Source organism: Gorilla gorilla, chromosome 20 (assembly GCF_029281585.2).
Source record: "Gorilla gorilla gorilla isolate KB3781 chromosome 20, NHGRI_mGorGor1-v2.1_pri, whole genome shotgun sequence".
Lineage (NCBI taxonomy): Eukaryota > Metazoa > Chordata > Mammalia > Primates > Hominidae > Gorilla > Gorilla gorilla.
This window is the reverse complement of record NC_073244.2, coordinates 61936497-61961320: the sequence shown is the minus strand read 5'-3', so window position 1 is coordinate 61961320 and position 24824 is coordinate 61936497. Positions and strand designations below refer to the sequence as shown.

Genomic DNA, 24824 nt, shown 5'->3' with positions numbered 1-24824 from the left:
ACCCTGTCTCAAAAATAAAATAAAATAAAATAAAATAAAATAAAATAAAATAAAATAAATAAAATAAAATAAAATAAAATGACGCATTTTAGAAGGCTAGTTTCAATTATTCCATGCTTGCCTTTTCACTAGAAAATTCTAGGGCTTGGCCGGGCACGGTGGCTCATGCCTGTAATCCTAGCACTTTGGGAGGCTGAGGCGGGCAGATCACCTGAGGACGGGAGATCGAGACCAGCCTGCCCAACATGGAGAAGCCCCGTCTCTACTAAAAGTACAAAATTAGCTGGGTGTGGTGGCACATGCCTGTAATCCCAGCTACTCGGGAGGCTGAGGCAGGAGAAAGGCTTGAACCCAGGAGGTGGAGGTTGTGGTAAGCCAAGATCATACCATTGCACTCCAGCCTGGGCAACAGAGCAAAATTCTATCTAAAAAAAAAGAAAGAAAGAAAAGAAAAGAAAATAGTATGGCTTTTTCATTGTTCAGCTGAAACCTCTCCAGCTCCTCATAGCTGAATTTCTGGGAACGTTCCCTCCTCTGTTCATTGATATTCTTGTCCCTGACCCCAGCCCCCGCAAGGCCCCGTCCGTGTACACTTGACTGAATTTTATGGGCCTCGTGGATATGCATGGGCTTATTTCCAGACATCATAAATTAACCACAGCTGATCTCATCCAAACTGTCTTCTGACAGTAACCACTGATGAAGAACCCTCCTTTGAGAAGCTGCCGTTGTGTCCTACAGACAGGCTGGGGCCAAAGCCATTCAACCAATCCCCAGATAATCCAGAGCTCTTGGGAGCAGAACCTTAAAGAGAGATAGTGGAGAGAGCCAGGGCCCAGAAGAACTCTCTCAAAGGTACATTTTGACCCGGAAACTTGGGAGGGTGTGACAAGTGGGGTCTTAGGGCCCCCATAGCAAAGAAGGAAGGTCTAGAGCATCGTGGTGCACTAGAAATATAATACGAGCCACATAAATCATTGTAAGTTTTATAGCAGAAGCACTTTAAAAAAGTAAGAAGAGTGCAATTTATTTTAATAACATGTTCTGTGGAATCCATGTATATCTAAACGATTATCATTTCAACACATAATGAATATAAATAATTATTAATGAGATACTTTACATTTTTTCCCTATACTTTGTCTTCAGAATCAATAAGTATCTTACACTTACAACATAGAACAATTTGAACTTTCCCATTTCAAGTGCTCAAGAACCAGAAGTAGCTGGTGGCTGCCATATTGGTTCTGGAAGGGGACAGCCAGAGAAAGTAGGGAAGGTGGTCTTGTGGGTGAGGTCCTTTCTCTGTTAATAAACTCAAAGAAATGGGTTAAACCAGATTCTATGAATGATGTAATGCTAAGGAAGGTTGCCTGAAACCAAAGTTTAGGGAAGAAACTGAAGAAAAGGGAACAAGTTACCTGTTAAGAGACTGGGTGAATTACTTATTAAATTCTTGGTAGTGGATTAAAATCTTCATGGTTCTATCAATGTTTGGACCATTTCTCCAAGGTAAGGCTTACTCTCCCTATTTTAGCAAAAAGAAAGTTGAGATTCAAAAAGAGCTTACTGAGATCCTGTTGCTTCTCCCTCCAAAGGCAGCCTAAATATGTAATAGAAGAGGTGTGTGTGTGCGCTTAGAGGTGGAGGGAAGGCTTACACTGAAGTTTTGTTTCAGATCTGGGGTCATTTGCTGCTGAGAAGCAGAAGGACTCATTATTTTGAAGGTACACTATACTTCAGTGACTTTTCAGCCCCATGTGTGCCTGTAATTATCACAATGGCTTCTATAGTTTAGGTTTTATCTCCACTAAACAGATAGGAATACTGACTTGGAGTTCAGAGAGGTGAAATGACCTTCCCAAGGCCACCCAGTTGAAACATGGGAGAGGTAGGATTTGAACTCTGGTTGGTTGGGTGCTATTATCTTCTCACCGCTCCACTGTGAAATTGTTTTGGCTTAAGAGAACGAGAGGGCAGAGGCTGTGGGCTAAGCTGCCTCTTGGGCACCCTATCAGTGCCTTAATACTACCAGTTGTGTCTGCCATTATTTTCCATGTTGGGTGGTAGATATTGGTGCCAATGTCTTATCTATAGCTGTTTGAAGACAGCTATCATATCTGGTTCCTCTTGGTACCCACCACATTTCCTTATAGATGATAGGGTTCTTGAATACTCATTGGATGGGTGGTGGATTGAAGGAAGATTAAAGAATGAAAGGAAGGATGGGTGGATAGAAGAATGGATGAACGGTGAAAGAATGGATGGATGGAAGGATGGATGAGAAGTGGATGAATAAATTGAAGGATGGATGAAACGATTTATCTCTGATTGTTGAGGGCAGAAATCATGTATGGTTCCTCTTGGTACTTGACACAGTTTCTTATGGATGGTGGGTTTCTTAAATACTTATTGGATGAATGATTGATGGATGGATGATAAGAGGATGGATTCAATGAATAACGGATGAATAGAAGGATAAATGAATGGACAGATGAGTGGATAGATAGATGGCTGGTGAAAGATGGACAAAAGGATGGGAGAATTGATAGATGGATGGAAGAATGGGTGGAAGGATGAATGGGTGGATGAATTGATGGATGGATGAATGGATGATGGAAGAAGATAGATGAAAAGATGGATAGATGGAGGAATGGATGTAAGAATGGGTGGAAGGATACATGGGTGGATGGGTGGATGGATGGATGATGAAAGAAGAGTTGGTAAAAGGATGGTTGATGGATGGATGGATGAGGGAATATTAACAATGAAAAGTATCATTAAGCAGGGAAAAAATTTCTCAGAAGGTAATATTTTCAGGAAAGTTTGAAAGCCAATAAATAACAAAAGTAAAAGAAGAGAATTAGAACATTCTCAAAATGTTTGCTTAATTAATTAATGTATTACTGCCAGTCTAACATGGTGAATGAATGTTATCATCATCATCATCATCATCATCATCATCATCATTAATGGCCAACACTTATTGTGAGTTATCTCTATAGCACACATTGTCTTAAGCATTTTGTATCTTTCATCTAATTCAATCCTCCCAACAACTCTATGAAGTAAATCTGTTTATTAGCATCCCCATTTTATAGAGGGGTAAGCTGTGAAGTACCTTATTAAATGTCACTCTGCTAGGCACCACTGAAACATCCACACAGGTTTTTAATTACTGGAGTGCCAGTGGAATTGGAATGCCAACACCAAGAGGCCCCTGGCACAGCGCTTTGCTCTATAGATGTTCAATAAATTTGGTAAGTCAATAACTACCCCATAAAATTAATCCATTCCTAAGACAGCCATCTCATTGTTGTAGATTTTTCATTTTGTGATTTTAAACTGCCTCCTATTGCTTTACTCAGGGTGTTCTATCTTTTTTAAAAACCATTTTAACTCTGCATGTTTTCATGTGAGCATATGTGCATGCATATACCTGTATATGTGCACATATGATGTGTGTATATTATGTATACATATATACACATCTATAATGTATACAGGCATGTGCACGTATATGTATATACACATTATGTATGTGCATATACATGTATAATTACTGTTTCTAAAATGTTTTATTGATACACAACAATTGTATATATTTATTGAGGTACACGTGATTTTTTTTTTCTTTTCCTTATTTATTTATTTAATAGACATGGTGTCCCACTCTGTTGTCCAGGCTGGTCTCAAATTCCTGGTCTCAAGTGATCCTCCCACCTCAGCCTCCCAAAGTGCTGGGATTACAGGTGTGAGCCACTGATGTGATATTTTGATACATGCATACAGTGTGTAATGATCAAATCAGGGTATTTAGGATATCCATTACTTCCAACATTTATCATTTCTTTGTGTTGGGAATATTGCAACTCTTCTCTTCTAGGTATATACATAATTAAATTGTTTTTAAAGACATAAGTCACACATCTGTGATAAAAACTTAATTGGAAAGAAGTCTCCTATTTACCCCTGGTTCCCACTTCCAGAGGTGATTGATATCAGTGGCTTCTCACATGCCCGCTCAGGAAAACACTCTGTGCATGTATGTGCATGGGGAACACAGATGCAGTGTCTTGCTGAGAACTACAAGGCTCTGACTTAGGTTTGCTAGTGTCACCATCTTTTCTTTCCTCTGCACTTACTCCAAAATTGGTAGTCAGCAGCTTCCAGTAAAATCTCAAGGATGGCCTGGGCGCGGTAGCTCAAGCCTGTAATCCCAGCACTTCGGGAGGCTGAGGTGTGTGGATCATGAGGTCTGGAGTTCAAGATCAGCCTGGCCAAGATGGTGAAACCCCATCTCTACTAAAAATACAAAAATTAGCCGGGTGCAGTGGCAGGCGCCTGTAATCCCAGCTACTCGGGAGGCTGAGGCAGGAGAATCGCTTGAACCGGGGGGCAGAGGTTGCAGTGAGCTTAGATCGTGCCACTACACTCTAGCCTGGGTGACAGAGTGAGACTCCGTCTCAAAAAAAAAAAAAAATCAGTCAATCAATCAATCAATCAATCAATCTCAGGGATTGGGCTAATGAGCCCGGGCATGCACATTAAGAGACAAAATGGCAGAGTCTGGGGGCGCGGTGGCTCACGCCTGTAATCCCAGCACTTTGGGAGGCCGAGGCGGGCGGATCACGAGGTCAGGAGATCGAGACCATCCTGGCTAACACAGTGAAACCCTGTCTTTACTAAAAATACAAAAAATCAGCCGGGCGTGGTGGTGGGCGCCTGTAGTCCCAGCTACGCGGGAGGCTGAGGCAGGAGAATAGCGTGAACCCGGGAGGCGGAGCTTGCAGTGGGCCGAGATCGCGCCTCTGCATTCCAGCCTGGGTGACAGAGCCAGACTCCGTCTCAAAAAAAAAAAAAAAAAAAAAAAAAAAAAAAGCAGAGTCCGACCTTTCGGGGGACATTTCGCTGGAAAGGGAAGAAAGTCTCAGACGAGCTTGTGTACAAGTCCAGTAAACACACCGTGCATGCTCACTTCCCAAGCCTAAAGGAGGCACTGCGCATGCGGGAGGCCCACCCTAAGGGGAAAAATGAAGGGTCCAGCCATGTGGCCCTCCCTTCTGTGCGTCAGAACATGTCACATCGTTTCTCACATCAGCAGCTTTGCCTTCACTGATCCCTCTGCCTGGAATGCTTGTTCCTCACACTGTGTGTGGCTGACTCTAGGTTTTGGTTAAAATCTCACTTGCTCAGAGAGGCCTTCCCTGACCACCAAAGGAGACATCTATCAGGCATGATTGTTTACATTCCCCTGTTTATTATTTTTTTTTCATTGCACTTTTCATATTCTGAAATGATTTTGGTTTTGGTTACTGTGGTAGAATACACATAAGATTATGATTTTAACTATTTTAAAGTGCACAATTTAGTGGCGACAAGTACATTCACAATGTTGCACCATCATCACCATTATCTATTTCCAGGAACTTGTCACCACCCCATACTGAAAGCCTCATTTCTTTTTTTTTTTTTTTTTTTTTTTTGAGAAAGAGTCTCGCTCTGCCACCCAGGCTGGAATGCAGTGGTGTGATCTCGGCTCACAGCAACCTCCGCCTCCTGGCTTCAAACGATTCTGGTGCCTTACCCTATGGAATAGTTGGGATTACAGGCATGTGTCACCACGCCTGGCTAATTTTTGTATTTTTGGTAGAGATGAGGTTTCAACATGTTGGCCAGGCTGGTCTTGAACTCCTGGCCTCAAGTGATCCACCCACCTTGGCCTCCCAAAGTGCTGGGATTACAGGCGTGAGCCACCACCCCGGTCAGAAAACCTCATTTGTATTTTGTCTTTCCCACCCTAGTAAAATATTAGCCTCATGCAAGAAGGAATTTCACCTGTCCAGTCTACCGACAACTCCACATAGTAGGAGGAACACAACAAATATTTATCACATATGTGATTTTTTTTTTTTTTTTTTTTTTTTTTTTAAGGAAATGGGGTCTCGCTCTGTCATTCAGGCTGGAGTGCAGTGGTGCAATCATAGCTCACTGCAGCCTCAATATCCTGGGCTCAAGTGATCCTTCCCCCTCAGCCTCCTGAGTAGCTGGGACTACAGGTGTGCACCATCTTGCTCAACTAATTTTTAATATTTTGTAGAGAAGGAGGGGGTCTCACTACGTTGCGCAAGCTGGTCTTGAACTCCTGAACACAAGTGATCCTCCCACCTTGGCCTCCCAAAGTGCTGGGATTACAGGCCTGAGCCCGCACGCCCAGCCTATGTTTACCATGATTATTTGTTGAGCACTCAGCATGTGCCAAGAACTCTGCTTACATTGTATCATTTCATTCTTCCCCCACCCCGGCCGCCCCCCCAGATCCTGCCCCCTCCCCCATCCCCCATAGATGGAGTCTCACTCTGCCCAGGCTGTAATGCAGTGAGCCAAGACTGGCACGATCTTGGCTCAGTGCAACCTCTGCCTCCTGGGTTCAAGCAATTCTCCTGCCTCAGTCTCCTGAGTAGCTGGGATTACAAGTGTGCGCCACCACGCCCAGCTAATTTCTGTATTTTTAGTAGAGACGTGGTTTCACCATGTTGGTCAGGCTGGTCTCGAACTCATCACCTTGTGATTCGCCCTCCTCGGCCTCCCAAAGTGCTGGGATTACATTCATTTCATTATTAAACAGTCCTACGGGATAGATTTCAGTTGTCTCATATATAGAAAAGAAAGCTGAGAGTCAAATACATTCCATAACACTCTGAAGGTCACACGGATGAGCAGAAATTCGTATACAGGCCACCCTTTTCCGAAGCCACAACCACTTACGTATTTCTCCATTGTGGAGATGAGGACTCCGAGCTGTGTGTGTGTCCCATGGAGCCACACAGCTGGCTTGAGAGGGAGCCTAAGGTTAGACACCTTTGCTCCGTACCTCTTCCAGGATGGCTGATTCAAATGGGACAGAGATAATGAAAATGATAACGATTAATATTTACAAAGCACGTTTTATGTGGCAGGCAGGGTTTTCAGCCCTCTGTGTGTGCATTAGTTTTCTGCAGCGGCTGTAACAAATCCCCACACACCTAACCAACTTGACACACACTTGTTCTCTTACAGTTGTGTAAGTCAGTCTCACTGGGGCTAAGATCAGGTTACCAGCCAGGCTGCATTCCTTCTGGAGGCTGTAGGGAAGAATCCGCTTCCTGGCTTCTTCCAGCTTCTAAAGGTCACCTGCATTCTTTGGCTCGTGGCCTCTTCCTGTCATAACTCTAACCTCTGCTTTCTGTTGTCACACCTGGTTTTCTGACTCTCCTGCCTCTCTCTCTCTCTTTTTTTTTTTTTTTTGACACAGAGTCTTGCTCTGTTGACAGGCTGGAGTGTGGTGGTGCAATCTCGGCTCGCTGCAACCTCTAACTCCCTGGTTCAAGAGATTCTCCTGCCTCAGCCTCCTGAGTAGCTGGGATTACAGCCGAGTAGCTGGGATTACACCACACCCAGCTAATTTTTTTTTTTTTTTTTTAGTAGAGACGGGGTTTCACCATGTTGGCCAGCATGGTCTCAATCTCCTGACCTCATGATCCTTGTGATCCACCCGCCTCGGCATCCCACCACCTCTCTTTTATAAGGGCCCCTGTGATGACATTGGGTTCATCTGGGGAATCCCGGATCATCTTCCCATCTCAAGATCCTTAGCTTTATGACATCTGCAAAGTCTTCCACACTCCTTTTTTTGAGACAGGGTCTGGCTCTGTCACCCAGGCTGGATCATAGCTCACTGCAGCCTCAAACCCCTGGGTGCAAGTGATCCTCCTGCCTCAGCCTCTTGAGTAGACAGGACTACAGGCATGTGCCACCATGCTAGTTTTCTCTCTCTTTTTTTTTAAAGATTGTTTGTAGATAGGGGTCTCACTATGTTGCCTAGGCTGATCTCGACCTCCTGGGCTCAACCAGTCCTCCCACCTCAGCCTCTCGAATAGCTAGGACTGCAGGCATGTGCCACCATGCTGGCTATTTTTTTTTTTAATTTTAAGATTTTTTTGTAGATATGAGGTCTCACTATGTTGCCCAGGCTGATCTCAAACTCCTGGGCTTGAGTGATCCTCCTGCGTCAGCTTCCTGAAGTGCTGGGATGACAATTATGAGTTACCATGACTGGCCCGTAAAATCCATTGTACCATGCAACCTAGCATATTCGTGGACTCTAGGAATTAGGACGTGGACAGATTTGTGTTGGGTGGGTATTATTCTACCCACCAAGCGTCTATGAATGACACTAACATTCTGTAGCAGCAACAGTGATCACCATCCCTTCCATTGTGCGGATGAGGACTGAGACCCAGGAAACTCAGTACTTTGTTGGGGTCACAAAGGTAGTAAGAGGCAAAGCATGGAAACCCAGGTGGTTGGGCTCCAGGGCAGGCTCTTTCTGGCATTATAATCTTCTGCCTGTCTGGATCTTAGCATCTAAGCCAAAAATTATTCATTTGAATCCTGGGGAGAAGGGTCAAAATGAAAGCTTGAGGTTAATGAACCGATTAAGGTGTAGGAATTGGGGTTTTGGGCCAGGCAGGAATATAAGCATGACACTGCAGATAGTCAAGGGTTTAGAGGAGGTGGCAAAATTTGTCTCTCCCCCATCTCCATAAATAGTAATTAAAACATCTCGCTTGGGCCGGGCGCAGTGGCTCATGCCCGTAATCCCAGCACTTTGGGAGGCCCAGGTAAGCAGATCACTTGGGGTCAGGAGTTCAAAACCAACCTGGCCAACACGGTGAAACCGTGTCTCTACTAAAAAGACAAAAAAATAGCTGAGCGTGATGGCTCGTGCCTGTAATCCCAGTGACTTGGGAGGCCGAGGCAAGAGAATTGCTTGAACCGGGGAGGCAGAGGTTGCAGTGAGCTAAGATCGTGCCACTGCACTCCAGCTTGGGGTGCAGAGCAAGACTTCATCTCAAAAACAAACAAACAAAAATTCTGGCTTGTATGCTGTCTTCATAAATAGTAATGAAAATATCTGGCTTGTATGCCCCCTCTGACATTTACACAGTGCTTTCCAGCATCTGCTGCATGTATAAGATCCCAAGGTGGAGTTTATTCTCCCTCATTTGATGATTGGAAAAACTATCCCCATATTTGCCTGTGGTTTGACTCCAAAGCCACAGCAACCCTTTTTCCGACCAGCCAAGAAACAGCAGCGGTGGCAGGATGCTGGTCCCAACCACCCCGGGGCTCAGGACAGAGGGTTCTCCAAGCATCTGAACCTGCCAGTGCCCAAAGCATAACTTGGTCCTCACCTGGATGTTCCAGACGAGACGTGGGTGTCTGGCTATTAGGGCTTGTTTTACAGTTGAATAATTATTTTGAATGGCCCCTAAAATATTTTCTATGAATATCCATAACTTGGTCTGTGCAGAGTCATAAACCTTCCAGACCATCAGTTGCTACCAATTCTTCGAATTTGCACAGAACTCTTTATTGCACAAGGAAGCAAGCCATGCAAATAGCTGGGGATCGAGGGATCATCCCAGGCAAAGAGAAGAGCGAGTGCAAAGGCCTTGAGGTGGCTTCTGCAGGAAACAACTAAAAGGCAGATCGAGGGAGGGGAAGGAAGATAAGAAATGAGTTTGAGGGAAGGCACAGTATGGACTAGGGATTGTATTCTAAAGGTGATGGAGGATTTTGAATTAATAAATGCCACCCCTCCTCTTTTTTTTTTTTTTTTTGATTGAGTCTTGCTCTGTCACCCAGGCTGGAGTGCAGTGGCACGATCTCGGCTCACTGCAACCTCCGCCTCGTGGGTTCAAGCGATTCTCCTGCCTCAGCCTCCTGAGTAGCTGGGACTACAGGCACCTGCTACCACGCCCAGCTAATTTTTTTTTTTTTTTGTATTTTTAGTAGAGATGGAGTTTCACCATGTTGGCCAGGCTGGTCTCGAACACCTGACCTCAGACGATCTGCCCACCTCATCCTCCCAAAGTGCTGGAATTATAGGCATGAGCTACCGTGTCCGGCCCACTCCTCCTCACTTTAACCCCTCCCGTGGCTTCTGGTTGCTTCTATTCTATTGTATTCTATTCTATTTTATTCTATTCTATTCTATTCTTTTGAGACAGTCTTGCTCTGTTGCCCAGGCTGGAGTGCAGTGGTATGATCTCGGCTCACAGCAACCTCTGCCTCCTGGGTTCAAGCGATTTTCCTGGCTCAGCCTCCCGAGTAGCTGGAATTACAGGCACGCACCATCATGTGGAGGGAATTTTTGTACTTTTAGTAGAGATGAGGTTTTACCATGTTGACCAGGCTGGTCATGAACTCCTGACCTCAGGTGATCTGCCCGCCTCGGCCTCCCAAGGTGCTGGGATTACAGGCATGAGCCACCGCACCTGGCCTTCTGGTTGCATTTAGAATCTGAGGGAGGCTCTACAGGGTCCGGTCCCATCCACCTCACCATGCATCTCTGTGGCCTTGCTCCTCTTCACTTGTTGTAGAGACGAGGTGTCACTGTGTGGCCCGGGCTGGTCTCAAACTCCTAAGCTCAAGCCATCCTCCTGCTCAGCCTCCCAAAACACTGGGATTATAGGCATGAGCCTCTGTGCCCAGCCTGGGCCCTAGCCATGCGGGTCCCACTTGCTCCTTGAGCACATCTAGCTTTTTCCATCTCAGGCAGTTTCCACGTCGGCTTCTCCTGCCTGGATGTATCCCCCACGCCCATATCTCCAGCTCCTCTCACGTCTCCCTCCTCCATCTGTTCCTCCAGGTGTCAGCTTACCTGTCATTTCTCAGAGCACCCTCCCCTCACCTCTCAATCAAAAGTGACCTTGTCCTAGTTGTTCCTGAGACTCGTCCACAGCAATGATCACAGCAAAGAGTTGTATTTGTTTCTGGTTTCTTCTCCTCATATCTGCCTCCTTGGTTGACTCTCAGCCCCACGAAGGCAGGGCCTATGCCTGCTTTACCCACTGCTGCATACTCACCGTGTAGCCCTGGCCCCACATCTTGTAAATGCTCAATAAATACTCATTCCTGAGTGGATGCATAAAGCATGCATCAGGAAAGGGCCCATACTGGGCACAGTGGCTCATGCCTGTAATCCCAGTGCTTAGAAGGCTACGCAGGAGGATGGCTTGGGCTCAGGAGTTTGAGACCAGCCTGGGCAACATAGCGAGACCTCGTCTCTACAAACAATAATAATAGTTTAAAAATTAGCTGGGTGTGGTTATGCGTGCCTGCAGTCCCAGCCACTTGGGAGGCTGAGGTGGGAGGATCACTTGATGGGAGATGGAGGCTGTAGTGAGCCATGATGGCACCACTGCACTGCAGCCTGGGTGACAGAGCAAGACCCTGTCTCAAAAAAAAAAAGAAAAGAAAAAAGAAAAAAACAAAAAGAGAAAAAGAGCTCAGCCTTGTAGAGGAGAGAGGCTGGAGGCTGCATATCAGTGAGGCAACAGGACAACAGTTGAATAGTTGAGAAGAGAAATGAAAAAGGCCTTCCTTTAGTCTTTAACAGCAGAGGCAGGAAAAGCAGATAGATTCAGGAGCTTCAGAAAGTAGAACCAACTGACTGATAGAACACAGCAAGAGACAGGGACAGCAGATCTACACTGGGGGCTACAACTCAGGTGGTTGAGAAGAACATAGTGCAATTAAATGAAGTAACATGGGGGAAGGATAGCATATTTTGGGCTGTATCTCAACAGCCAAAGCTTGGAATTTGAGATGCTTGAAGGACATCTAGGTGGACATGTCTGGGAGGCAGTTGAAAATACAGTTCTGGCTCTCAGAAGTGAAACAATACTATATGAACAATACTATTTTGGATGATATTTATGAGTTCTTAGCACATGTCCGGTCCTAGGTTAAGCCTAGAGGCAGCATTGTACATTGGTTAAGAGCTCAATTACTCTGAACTGAGTCAGATTGTTGGGGTTCACCTGCAAGTTCTCCAACTTGCATGATCTGTAACCCTCAGCAAGGTGCTTAAGCTCACTGTGCCCCATCTGTGCATATCTGGGGTAGTAATGGTACCTACCACGTTGGGCTACTTCCTATCAGGATTACAGTGAATTTAGAATAGTGTGTAGCACTCAATGAGTTTTATCTGTTTTTTGTTTTATTTTGTGTTTTGAGACAGAGCCTTGCTGTGTCGCCCAGGCTGGAGTGCAGTGGTGCGATCATAGTGCACTGCAGCCTCGACCTCCTGGGCTCCAGTGATCCTCCCACCTCAGCTTCCTGAGTAGCTGGGACTACAGGCACGCACCACCATGCAAGGCTATTTTTTTTATTTTTGTAGAGATGAGGTCTCACTCTGTTGTCCAGGCTGATCTCAAACTCCTGGCCTCAAGCAATCCTCCCATCTTGGCCTCCCAAATCTGTCATATTTTTATGATCGTCGTTAATCATCATAACAAGGCTGAGTGGTAGATAGGATTAGCATCCTCATGTTTTGACACGACGAAACTGAGGCTTAGAAAATTTAAGGTTGGGCCCAGTGGCTCACGCCTGTAACCCCAGCACTTTAAGAGGCCGAGGCGGGTGGATCATTTGAGGTCAGGAGTTCAAGACCAGCCTGGCCAACGTGGTGAAACCCTGTCTCTACTAAAAATACAGAAATTAGCCGGGCATGGTGGCACATGCCTGTAATCCCAGCTACTTGGGAGGCTGAGGTAGGAGAATCGCTTGAGCCTGGCAGATGAAGGTTGCCGTGAGCTGAGGTGGTGCCACTGCACTCCAGTCTGGGCGACAGAGTGAGACCCTGTCTCAAAAAAAAAAAAAAAGAAAAGAAAAGAAAAAGAAAATTTAAGTAATTTCCCTGAAGTCACCCAGCTGGTAAACGGTGGAGCTGGGATTTGAATCCGACTCATTCATCCTGCACTGTCAGGTCTAAGTCCTGACTGAGCCACTAGCCAAAGAGAATGAGAGTCCTTCACAAGCAGTGAATGAGACATCACTCAGAAAAGGCCTGTTTGAGGCATGGTGCTGGGGTTAAGAGTAAAGGCTTCAAGGAAGAACAACAAGAAAAAGGGAGAAAGACACTTTGATGTGTAGCAGGCGAGCCAAGCACTGTTGGGAGAGGAAAAAAGTTTGGGGCGTGTTGTGTGGCTCAGATACTCAGTGGTGCCACCTACCTGTGGGAGGACTTAAATCAGTAACTTTGGGATTTTGATTCCTGGCGGTATCTGGGTTTGCTGCTAAAAGTTGGTTCCATCTGATGCCTTCCCGAGCTATCCTGACCTTGGCTTTAATAATTCATAAATGCCACTAACAATCTACAAGTGAAAAGCATTTTCACATCAAGGTCTAATTGGACCCTCGTGGCCACCCGGAGACACAGGAATGACTAAATACATTCTGCAGATGAGGAAACAAAGGCTCATAGAGGGGAAGGGGTTTACGTTGCCTAAGAACTCTGACACTAGTATAGACAGGCCCACACTGACTCTGAGATACATCATGTACCAGCTGTGGTCCTTTGGTAAGTTACTTAACCTCCCAAGCCTCAGTTTCCCTTTTCTGTGAAGTGGAGATGATCATGCCTGCCCTTAGATTTTTAGGAGCAAATTGGATTGTGGATACAAAGCTTAGGACATCCGGTATACAGTAAGCAGTCAATAATTGGGAGCCAGCCGTAGAAGTGGTAATAGTAGCTGAGACTCAAGTCAAATCCAGACCACCAATTCCAAACTGTGGGTTCTTGTTGCTGCTGAGAATGGCATGGTCATCTGTCATCAAGGAAATGGCACGAAGGAAAATAGAGCTAGTAATAATTATGGTTAATGAGGACGGTAAATGCTAATCACTGAAGGACTTTCGTATCCAGCTAAGGAGATGAGTGTGATTCATGGGGACGATTTAAGGCTACTGTTAAGGTTCCAACAATGAGAAGGGCCCTTGCAGCCATTAATATGGGTTAGAACCCAGACCCTGCCCTTTCCTCCCTGGGTGACCAATCCAGGTCTGAGTGTTAGTTTTTGCATCTATAAAATGGGGGTTAAAACATGTATTACTTGATTTATGAAAGCCAAGTGACATAAAGTGTGTTGAACATCGAGCCTGGAGTACAGTAAGTGTTCAACAAGTGTTTCATTTTTTTCTTTCCATCACACTTTCCTAAGGACGGTACATGACAGTAGAGTTATGCATCGCTTAACGGCAGGAATACATTCTGAGAAGTGCATTGTTAGGCAATGTCGTCCTTGTGTGAGCATCATAGAGTGTACTCACACGAACCTAGATGGTAGTGCCTGCTACACACCTGGGCTATATGATACAGCCTGTGCTTCCAGGCTACAAACCTGTACATACACACATGTAGAAACACATATGTGTGTGTGTCTCTAAAAATACACGCACATATATCACACACACATATGTAGAAACACACACACATATCACACACACATATGTAGAAACGTGTGTGTGTGGTATATGTGTGTGTATGTGTGTATTTAGAGACAGGGTCTCACTCTGTTACTGAGGCTATAGTACAGTGGCACAATCATAGCTCCCTGCAGCCTTGACCTCCTGGGCTCAAGTGATCCTCTTGCCTCAGCCTCCTGAATCGCTGCGACCACAGGCATACACCACCATGCCTGGCTAATTTAAATGAAAATTTTGTAGAGGTGGGGTCTCACTATGTTGTCCAGGCTGGTCTTGAACTTCTGGCTTTAAGCGATCCTTTGTCTTGGTCTCCCAAAATGCTGGGATTACAGGTGTGAGCTACCATGCCCGGTCTATTTTTTAAATTACTGTGGATGGAAAGAAAAATGGCATGTATGACGTCAAATCTCGGAGCTAGTGGGAAGAGGAAGGGGATGTGTGGATGAAAATTTTTGTCCTCTTTTCCACAGAGAAGAGGGCAGCCAAGATGACCCGATGGTCCAGTTACCTGTTGGGATGGACAACCTTCCTTCTCTATTGCTATGAGTCAAGTGGAGGTAAGGACACTCAAAACAACAAGGAGGATTTAGAAGCTGGAGAAGAATGAATGGGGCAAAGCAAAGATTCCTGGAACTAAGTAGGCATGAGATGGCTTGGCAAAAATCTCAGAAGAAGCTGGGCGCGGTGGCTGACACCTGTAATCCCAGCACTTCGCAGGGCTGAGGCAGGCAGATCACTTGAGGTCAGGAGTTCCAGAGCAGCCTGCCCAACATGGTGAAACCCCATCTCTACTAAAAATACAAAAATTAGCCAGGCATGGTGGTGGGCGCCTGTAATCCCAGCTACTTGGGAGGCTGAGGCAGGAGAGTCACTTGAACCCAGGAGGTGGAGGTTGCAGTGAGCCGAGATCGTACCACTGAACTCCAGACTGGGAGACAAGAGCAAAACTCCCTCTCAAAAAAAAAAAAAAAAATCTCAGAAGACCTGGGGTTTGGACCCTGGATCTGCCACTTCTTTTCTTGGTAACTTTGGTCAAGCAACATAAGCTCTCTGAAGTCAATTTCCAGACTGTAAAAGAGAAGTAACGGCATTTATCTCACGGGGTTATTTTGAAGATCAAATAAAATAATGGGCAGCAGCATCTTTCATAATGCTCAGCACATGGTGAGGGTAAAAGGCAGGCTATATAATTCCAATGAACAGAACCCTCAGACCCCAACCTGGACACCCTAATTATATCTTAATATATCTCAGAATCTAAATTAACCACTAAAAGACTGTAGGGTAAGCATGGAAACAGAACAAGAGGAAACCTTGCTTACATGTCATTCACTCAAGCCTTGGTGAGTCATTCTTCACAATTAGAATCCTTTTCTGCCTGATAAATCGTTCTCCTCTGGATAAGGCTCAGGAACCATTTGCATATTGATGCACCTTGATCCCACATTCTTTATTCCAGAGATTCCTAACCTGGGGTCATTGAGTGAGGATTAGAGTCCATGAAAACTGGAATTTACGTTTTAAAAAAAGTGTGTATTTATGAGGGTAGTGAGAATAGCTATTGTAACAAACAAAATCCAAACTATCAGCTGCTTGACACAATAACATTTTTTTTTCTTGGTTCTGCAAAATCCCAGAAGGGTGCATCTGGTCAGGAAACAATGCTCCACATGGTCATTCAGGGATCCAAGCTTCTTCCATCCTGGAGCCCCACCATCCCCTACGGTTTCAGAGTCTGCTGAGGTTTCTTTGCTTTTAGCTTGTAGACAAGGATCAAGAGAGTCTGGAGGATCTTGGAGGAGAGGGTTTTTTGTTTGTTTGTTTTCTTTTGGCCAGGACAGGAAGTGACATTCATCCCTTTCTCCTGCTTCCACTGGCCAGAACTGATATGGCTCTTAGCTGCAAGCAAGTCTGGGAGATGCAGTGTAGCAGTGCATTTGGGAGGAAAGTGAAACTGATTTCGGTGAACACACAGCCATCTCAACCATAAGGGCATATGAATATTCTCCTAGAGAGAAGTTCTGGGTTCTCAAAGAACTGACAAATTCCTGAAAGGTTAGGAACTCACAGTTTATTCAGACAAGGAACAATGTACTTGATGGGGTATCCACTTTTCTAGTTATAATCTCATTTTTGTCATGCCTCCCTGAGACCACACCCACATACTTGTGGTGAAACTCAGTATTCCAAGTTCCCTTTGCGTGTATTTACAGATAAATTATTCAGTATACACTTACTGAGTGATCTTTAAGTTCCAGGCATTGTGTTATGGACCAGAAGTGCAGAAATAAACAAAACCTAAACCCTCCACTCAGAGAGTTCACAGTAATCGGGAGTTATAGACACATAAATGAATTATTTTTTAAAAATTGGCAACTGCGTTCATTTATAGAGATTGACTCTGAGTATTATAAGTGTGAGGAAGAGTATTGACCCAGACTGAGCCAAGTCTTCACGGATGAATAGCAGGGACTAAAGCTGGGAAGAGAGGAAAGGCATTCAGGGCAGGGTGAAGGGCAGGACCAAAATCTCAAAGACGAGAAAGAACATGGAATAAGGTCAAGGGAATGTTAATCAGGGAGTGAGAACAGGCAGGTCAGCAGGGTCTGGATTATAGAGGATTGTAACTCAGTTAAGAAGATTAGGCCATCTGCTGGATTACTTTGCAGATGGCTAATAGTATTCATTATGTGCTGATTCTTACTAACAACTCCCAAAGATAACCTTAATTCCACCTACAGGGGCATCTGCCCTCCCCCTCAACACAGTATCCTATATACTCAGTGGTGTTCGTGACTGAGGCAAAGCATTGATAATGACAATAATGATAGTGAAGATGACAATGATAATGATGAGGATGATGATGATATGACGATGATGATGACAATGATGACGGTAATGATGACAACAATAATAGTGACAACGACAATGATGATGGTGACAGTGATGACGATGATGATGATAATGATTATGACAATGATGTGATGAGGAGGAAAATAATGATTACAATAATGATGATGACAATGATGATGAGAATGACAATAATGGGGTTGATGATGATGATGATGACAATGATTGATAATGATGATGACAATGACGATGATGATCATCATGATAATGACAATAATGAGGTTGATAATGATGGTGACAATGACTGATGATGATGACAATTATGACGATGATGATGATGATGGTGACAATGATGATGACGATGATAATGATGATGTCAATAATGATGTGATGAGGAGGAGAATAATGATGATCACAATGACAATGACGATGATGATGACAATGACAATAATGAGGTTGATGATAATGACAATGACTGATAATCATGATGACAATGATGATGATAACAATGACTGATAATGATGACAATGATGATGATGACAATGATGATCATCATCACATGATAATGACAATAATGAGGTGGATTATGATGACGATGATGATGACAACGATGATCATCATCATCCTGATGACAATGACAATAATGAGACTGATGATGGTGACAATGACTGATGATGATGATCATGACAATGATGATGATGATCATTATGATGATGCCAATGACAATAGCGTGGAGAATGATGATGATGACAGTGATGGTAATGATGATGGTGATGACAATGATAATCATAGCTAATATTTGTTAAGCAGCAGCCATGCTGCAGGTACTCTTCTAAGCACTTTCCAGATTTAAACTGGTTTAAGTTTCACAAAAATAAATACCAAACGGTTCTGAGAAACAGAGGTGAAAAATGCAATGAACTAACAGATGAGCAAGTTGAGCTCTCATCCCAGGTCTGCTCAAAAAAAGCAATCAACTTTAATTAATCCTTATTGTACGTGGGTTTTCATGTAATGAGGAATTTGGGATAGAATAGCATTCCTTTCTTTTTTCGAAAAAATTTACACATCAAAATTCTGCAGAGCACCGTTTTTGTTTTTTGTTTTGTTCTGTTTTGTTTTGTTTTGTTTTGTTTTCAGACAGGGTCTCACTCTGTCACCCAGGCTGGAGTACAGTGGTGCAATCATGGCTCACTGTGGCCTCAATTTCTCAGGCTCAAAGGGTTTTCCTCCCTCAGCCTCCCAAGTAGCTGGGATTACAGGGGCACACCACCATGCCCGGCTAATCTTGTTTGTTTGTTTTTTGTAGAGATGGGGTCTCACTTTGTTGCTCAGGCTGGTCTTGAAGCGATCCGCCCACCTCAGCCTCCCAAAGTGCTGGGATTACAGGCATGGAGCATTGTGCCTGGCCGAGAACAGCATTTTTTGATATATTTCAGGGACCATTAGTTTCTAGTGCCATTGAATTTTGAAAAAAAAGAAGGACAACTCGATATACTGTATACATCAATTCTCATTTTCATATTAACTTTTCTGTTGAGTCCCTCAGTAAAGAAACCTGTTTAACTTTATTTCACGTGGCATTTTTCCAAACTTATTTTATTGTTTCTGTTGTTTCTTGAGCAAGTAATTATTCTAGGTTCTGTAGATACACTGCACAAAAAACAAAGTTCCTGTACTCATCGAGAAGAATAAGGACATCGAAAGTTGTCCCCTCAATATTTGCCACATCTGGGTACCACCAGTACTATTATTTACTCAACATTTTTCTTTAAATTTGCTTACTTTTCTTCACTTTAAAAAATTCATTTTGGGAGATTGGTTAACATCAGTATTATAATATAAAAAAGCACTACCACTTTCCATAAATAGGAAGTACGACCAAAAAGAAATACTGTACTATGAAAACAAAATCCCATTATTAAATTCTGCTAGACTATCGTCAGAATAAAGCTTTGAGTCTGAGTCCTGCTCCCCACCCCCCTCTCTTTTTTGTTAAAATGGGAGATTATTAAGTATTAGAGATGCAGTAGAGAAATACTAGTATTAAATTGAAGCTTTCTCTTTTGCCTGAGCAGAAGGACTAAAAGGACCACTGGAAAATGATTTTTTTCCAGTCTATATTTCAAAATTATTTAATGTGTGTCCCTACATAACCTAATGTGATCTTGTGATCCACCAAAAAGTATTTCGTGTAATGTCATTGGCCCCCCATTTTATGCTCTGAGAAACAGTGGTCTCAAGGAACAACACACCATGGTTGTCTTGGTTGTGTATGAAACTCTTCCCCAGTGCTCCTGGCCCCAACATGAACTGGATATGCTCTGACATGTCATTAGGAAATTGGATGCTAAGCCTAGGTGTGTAGCCTTCAGGCCACCATGAGAACTGTCTCAGTCCATTTGGGTTGCCATAACAAAATACCACAGGCCAGGCATGGTGGCTTACGCCTGTAATCCCAGCACTATGGGAGGCCAAGGTGGGAGGATCACCTGAGGTTAGGAGTTTGAGACCAGCCTGGCCAACATGGCGAAACCCTGTCTCTACTAAAAATACAAAAATTAGCTAGGTGTGGTGGCGGGCACCTGTAATCCCAGCTACTTTAGAGGCTGAGGCAGGAGAATCTCTTGAACCCAGGAGGTGGAGGTTGCAGTGAGCTGAGACCAGACTACTGCACTCCAGCCTGGGTGACAGAGTAAGACTTCATCTCAAAAAAAAAAAAAAAAGTAAATAAAATAAAATTTAAAAAGTACCATTGACTGCGTAGCTTATAAACAATATAAATTTCTGTCTCCCAGTTCTGGAGGCTGAGAAGTCCAAGGGCAAGTCACCAGCAGTTTCAGTTGCTGATGAGGGCCTGCCTCCTGGTTCACAGATGGTGCCTTCTTGCTGTATCCTCACATCGTAGAAGGGGCTAGCTAGCTCTCTGGGGTCTCTTATAAGGGTTCTTATCTCAGTCATGAAGGCTCTGCCCTTACGACCTAATCACCTTCCAAAGGCCCCTCGTACCATGACCGTGGGGGTTAGGATTTTAACATATGAATTTTGCGGCGGGGGCAGGGAGGGAACACGGACATTCATATTAAAGCAAGAGCCAAACCAAGACTCATCCTTTGCTAATTCATTGTGATTCTTCCCCACTCCTGTTTTCTCCTTCTGCCCTTCAGGGATGCATGAGGAATGTGTCTTTCCTTTCACCTACAAGGGATCTGTTTACTTCACTTGCACCCATATTCATAGCTTATCCCCTTGGTGTGCCACCAGAGCGGTGTACAACGGCCAATGGAAGTACTGCCAGAGTGAAGGTGAGTGGTATCACATTGTCCCTGGCCAGTGGCCTTTGAATAGGGTGGATCACAAAAGAGAATGTGTGACTGTCTATGACATGATCACATTTTTGCAGACAAACAGTAATACATATGCGTGCATAGAAAAGGCTCTGGGTTTTAATGATCGCCATTCTAACTTGTGTGAGAACACATGGACACAGGAAGGGGAACATCACACACTGGGGACTGTTGTGGGGTGGGGGGCGGGGGAAGGGATAGCATTAGGAGATATACCTAATGCTAAAGGACGAGTTAATGGGTGCAGCACACCAACATGGCACATGTATACATATGTAACAAACCTGCACATTGTGCACATGTACCCTTAAACTTAAATTATAATAATAATAAAATTAAAAAAAATCAGTGATAATGTAATGGGTAATAAATGATATATAATTACTGTTTTTAATTTCCACAAATAAAAAAGAAAAAGAAAAAGAAAAGGCTCTGGGATGCCTGACAATGAATGCTAATAATGGGTAATAATGTTAATAATGCTAGTGTTAAAAATGGTGCTCTCTGGATGAGGGTCTTGTGATACTGTAAGACTAGTTGACCCAATAGAACCATCCCATCTTTATGCCTTTCTTAATTTTCTAAGTTAATAAGGAAAAAGGAAACAAAGTGTAAGAAACGGGATTTGAGGCTGGGCGAGGTGGCTCATGCCTGTAATCCCAGCAAAACTTAACTACTAATAGCCTGCTATGGACGAGACGGCTTACCAGTAACATAAACTGTCAATTAGCACATATGCTTTATGTCTTATGTATTATATACCGTATCTTATAATAAAGGAAACTAGAGAAAAGAAAATGTTAATAAGAAAATTGTAAAAAGGAGGAAATACGTTTGCTATCCATTAAGTGGGAATGGATCAGCATAAAGGTCATTAGCATCATCTTCATGTTGAGGAGGAGGAGGAAGAGGAAGGGTTGGTCTCACCATCTTGGGACGACAGAGGCAGAAGCAATGGAGGGGGTGGAAGGGGAGGCAGGAGAGACAGACACATTCAGCATAACATTTTTGAAAAACACCCATGCCCACTGGGCACAGTGGCTCATGCCTGTAATCCCAGCACTTTGGGAGGCCTAGGCGGGTGGATCACCTGAGGCCAGGAGTTTGAGACCAGCCTGGCCAACATGGCGACACCCCATCTCTACTAAAAATTAAAAAAAATTAGCTGGGTGTGGTGGCAGGCACCTGTAATCCCAGCTACTCAGGAGGCTGAGGCAGGAGAACTGCTTGAACCCAAGAGGCAGAGGTTGCAGTGAGCCAAGATCTCACCATTGCACTCTAATCTGGGCAACAGAGTGAGACTCTGTCTCGAAAAAAAGAAAAGAAAAGAAAAGAAACTCACATATAAGTAGACCCGAGTTCAAACTTGTGTTGTTCAAGAATCGGATGTGTATGGCATAGGCAAATGCTTGATGAAATAATGCATAAAGTCTCTTCTGAACCTTATGTCTGTCCTGTCCTATGATGGTTGATTGATGATTAAATGACTCTGTCCTGTGAATGACTAGAGGAAGTTAAGACACTCACGAACTCTGTTCCTAACAGATTACCCACGCTGTATCTTCCCTTTCATCTATCGAGGAAAGGCTTATAACAGCTGCATCTCCCAGGGCAGCCTCTTAGGCAGTCTGTGGTGCTCGGTCACCTCTGTCTTCGATGAGAAACAGCAGTGGAAATTCTGTGAAACGAATGGTGAGCCCCTGTAGTAGGGATGGGATGTGTGGTGGGAGGGAGAGTGGACAGCATGGATCCTCCTGAGGGGAGGCTGGGCAAGGTAGAGACCAGAGCACCCAGGGGGAAGCACTTACAGGAGCCAAGTGTCTGCTCAGAGAGTTCACTATGACAACGACAGACAGGGGTATCCCGAGGCCATTCGCCCAGTCCCCAGTCCAGCATGAAAAGACAGGTGCCCTGAGAACTGAAACAATGAGCTGAAGTCCTGATATTGGCTTTTGAATATTTCTGTTTCTAGAACTGACAATAGTGAGATTCACCCACTGATGGACCCAAACTGCCTTTTCTTTCCTTCCTTCCTTCCTTCCTTGCTTCCTTCCTTGCTTTCCTTTCCTTTCCTCCCTCCCTCCCTCCCTCCCTCCCTTCTTTCTCTTTCTTTTTTCTTTCTCTCTTTCTTTCTTTCTTTCTTCCTTCCTTCCTTCCTTCATCTCTCTCTTTCTTTCTTTTTCTCTTTCTTTCTTCTGTTTTTTATAGGGTCTTGCTCTGTCATTCAGGCCGGAGTGCAGTGGAGTGATCTCGGGTCACTGCAACCTCTGCCTCCCAGGTTCAAAGGATTCTCCTGCCTCAGCCTCCTGAGTAGCTGGGATTGCAGGCGCCCACCACCACACCCAGCTAATTTTTGTATTTTTAGCAGGCACGGGGTTTCACCATGTTGGCCAGGCTGGTCTTGAACTCCTGGTCTCAGGTGATCCATCCGCCTCAGCCTCCCAAAATGCTAGGATTACAGGCATGAGGCACTGTGCCTGGCCCTGACCTGCATTTCAATGCAGCCTAACATCTTATTAGGTCTACACATAATCTTAGGTGAATAATGACCAAAATTCATTGAATGTCCTCTCTGTACTACACTGATCCGAGAGCTTTGTATACAATATCCTGTTGAATCTTTCCATAGCAGCTCTATGAGCTGCTGCTCGCCACCACCTGTTCAATAAATGGTCCCAGTACAACTGAGCCCTTCCCAAGGTCACAGTCCTATGCTATATTAGAATTAGAGCTTGAGTTCTAGTCCACATAGTTCCAAAGCCCATGCTCTCTCCTTAAGCATTGTTGCGTCCACAGAGACAAAGATGTGTGAAGGCACTTATTCGTAGGCATGCTTACTCTTGCATAAAAATCTTAATTCTGTTGTTCTCTTAGCACTCAACAAATCCTAATTCCATCTAAACCTTAATTTTATTCTAGCCCTAATCATCCACCATTTGTGTTCTTTACTATAAACCAACCTTAACCTTAAATCTCACTATAGCTTTGTCCTAGTAGTTAACCTAATTTTTCATCCCAAGTCCAACTCTTTCTCCATTTCCATTCCTAACTCTAAATTGTATCATTAATACATACATTCCATCATTAATAAATACATTAATAATATACTCTGTCATTAATACATCATTAATTCATAACCTTAGCCATTTCTTAACCCTAAACCAAATAGATGAATTAGGAAAGGTATCAGTGAGACCAGGCTCAGTGGCTCATGCCTGTAATCCCAAAAGGGATTGGGAGGCTGAGGCAGGAGAATTGCCTGAGGCCAGGAATTTGAGACCAGCCTAGGCAACATAGGGAGACCCACTCTGTAAAAACAAGAATTAAAAAATTAACTGATCATGGTGGTGCATGCCTGTAGTCCCAGCTACTTGGGGAGGCTGAGGTGGGAGGATTCCTTGAGCCCAGGAGTTTGAGGCTGCAGTGAGCTATGATCACATCATGGCATTCCAGCCTGGGCAACAGAGTGAGATCTTGTCTCAAAAAAAAAAAAAAAAAAGGAGGAAAAGAAACATCACTTTTGTGGTAACATAACCTTAATATCTAAGCTCCTGTTTATCCTTAAAACTATCCAATCTCCTTAGACCCAGTTTTGATGGAGTAACAGATTCAAATTTGCATAAATCACCAAATGGATGTCCAAGAAGAGATACCTTTTAGCTTTGGCTTCCCCATTAGGTTAAGAAAGTTGTTGATTATTTCCTTTCTATGGATAAGTGAGAACCAAGACCACCTATGCCTGCACAGCTTACTGTCTCCATGAACATAGCTTTACCGCTTCACAGTCGTCATCAACTTGACTCTCCTAACCCAGGAAATTCGTGCCTGGGAAGTCACTTTTATTATCTGCAAAATGAGAATGCTAAGGCTGGCATCACAGGGTTTTTGTAAAGACTGGAGTTTATTTTCATGCAGGATTGATGGCGATGCCATACCAGGTACCCAAGAAATGTGAGCTTTCTTCTGCTATCATCTGAGACACTAGGCAAAAAAATGGTCTTTGAAGTTAGACCCGAGTTGGAATTCTGTTGTTGCCCTTACCGTCTATGTGATCTTGGACACGTTAGATAGTAAAAGTAATAATTATCATAACATAATGAACTTTTAATAAGCATTTTCTATGTGCCAGGCAGTGTTTTAAATGCTTCACATGCAATAACTCATCTATTCCATACAACAATCTCTATCAGGTAAATGTGATTATTAGCCCGGTTTTACACATGGACAAACTGAGGTTAATAGAAGCAAAGCTGTGATTTTGATCCCAGGAAGTCTAACCTTCAGAATTTGTGCTCTTAATCACCAGTCATT

At 43.9% G+C, this 24824-nt stretch overlaps 1 protein-coding gene across 1 annotated transcript in view; it reads left to right on the top strand.

Annotated features, from left to right (window-relative positions):
- The first annotated feature begins 675 nt into the window (after positions 1–675).
- The window catches only part of ELSPBP1 (epididymal sperm binding protein 1), a 30592-nt gene continuing 6443 nt past the window's right edge, over positions 676–24824 (top strand). The window contains exons 1-4 of the mRNA XM_055370161.2: positions 676–855; positions 14787–14873; positions 20334–20471; positions 22059–22205. Coding sequence (XP_055226136.1) covers positions 14804–14873; positions 20334–20471; positions 22059–22205 — 355 coding nt within the window. The 5' untranslated portion in view covers positions 676–855; positions 14787–14803. The remainder of the gene's footprint in view (positions 856–14786; positions 14874–20333; positions 20472–22058; positions 22206–24824) is intronic.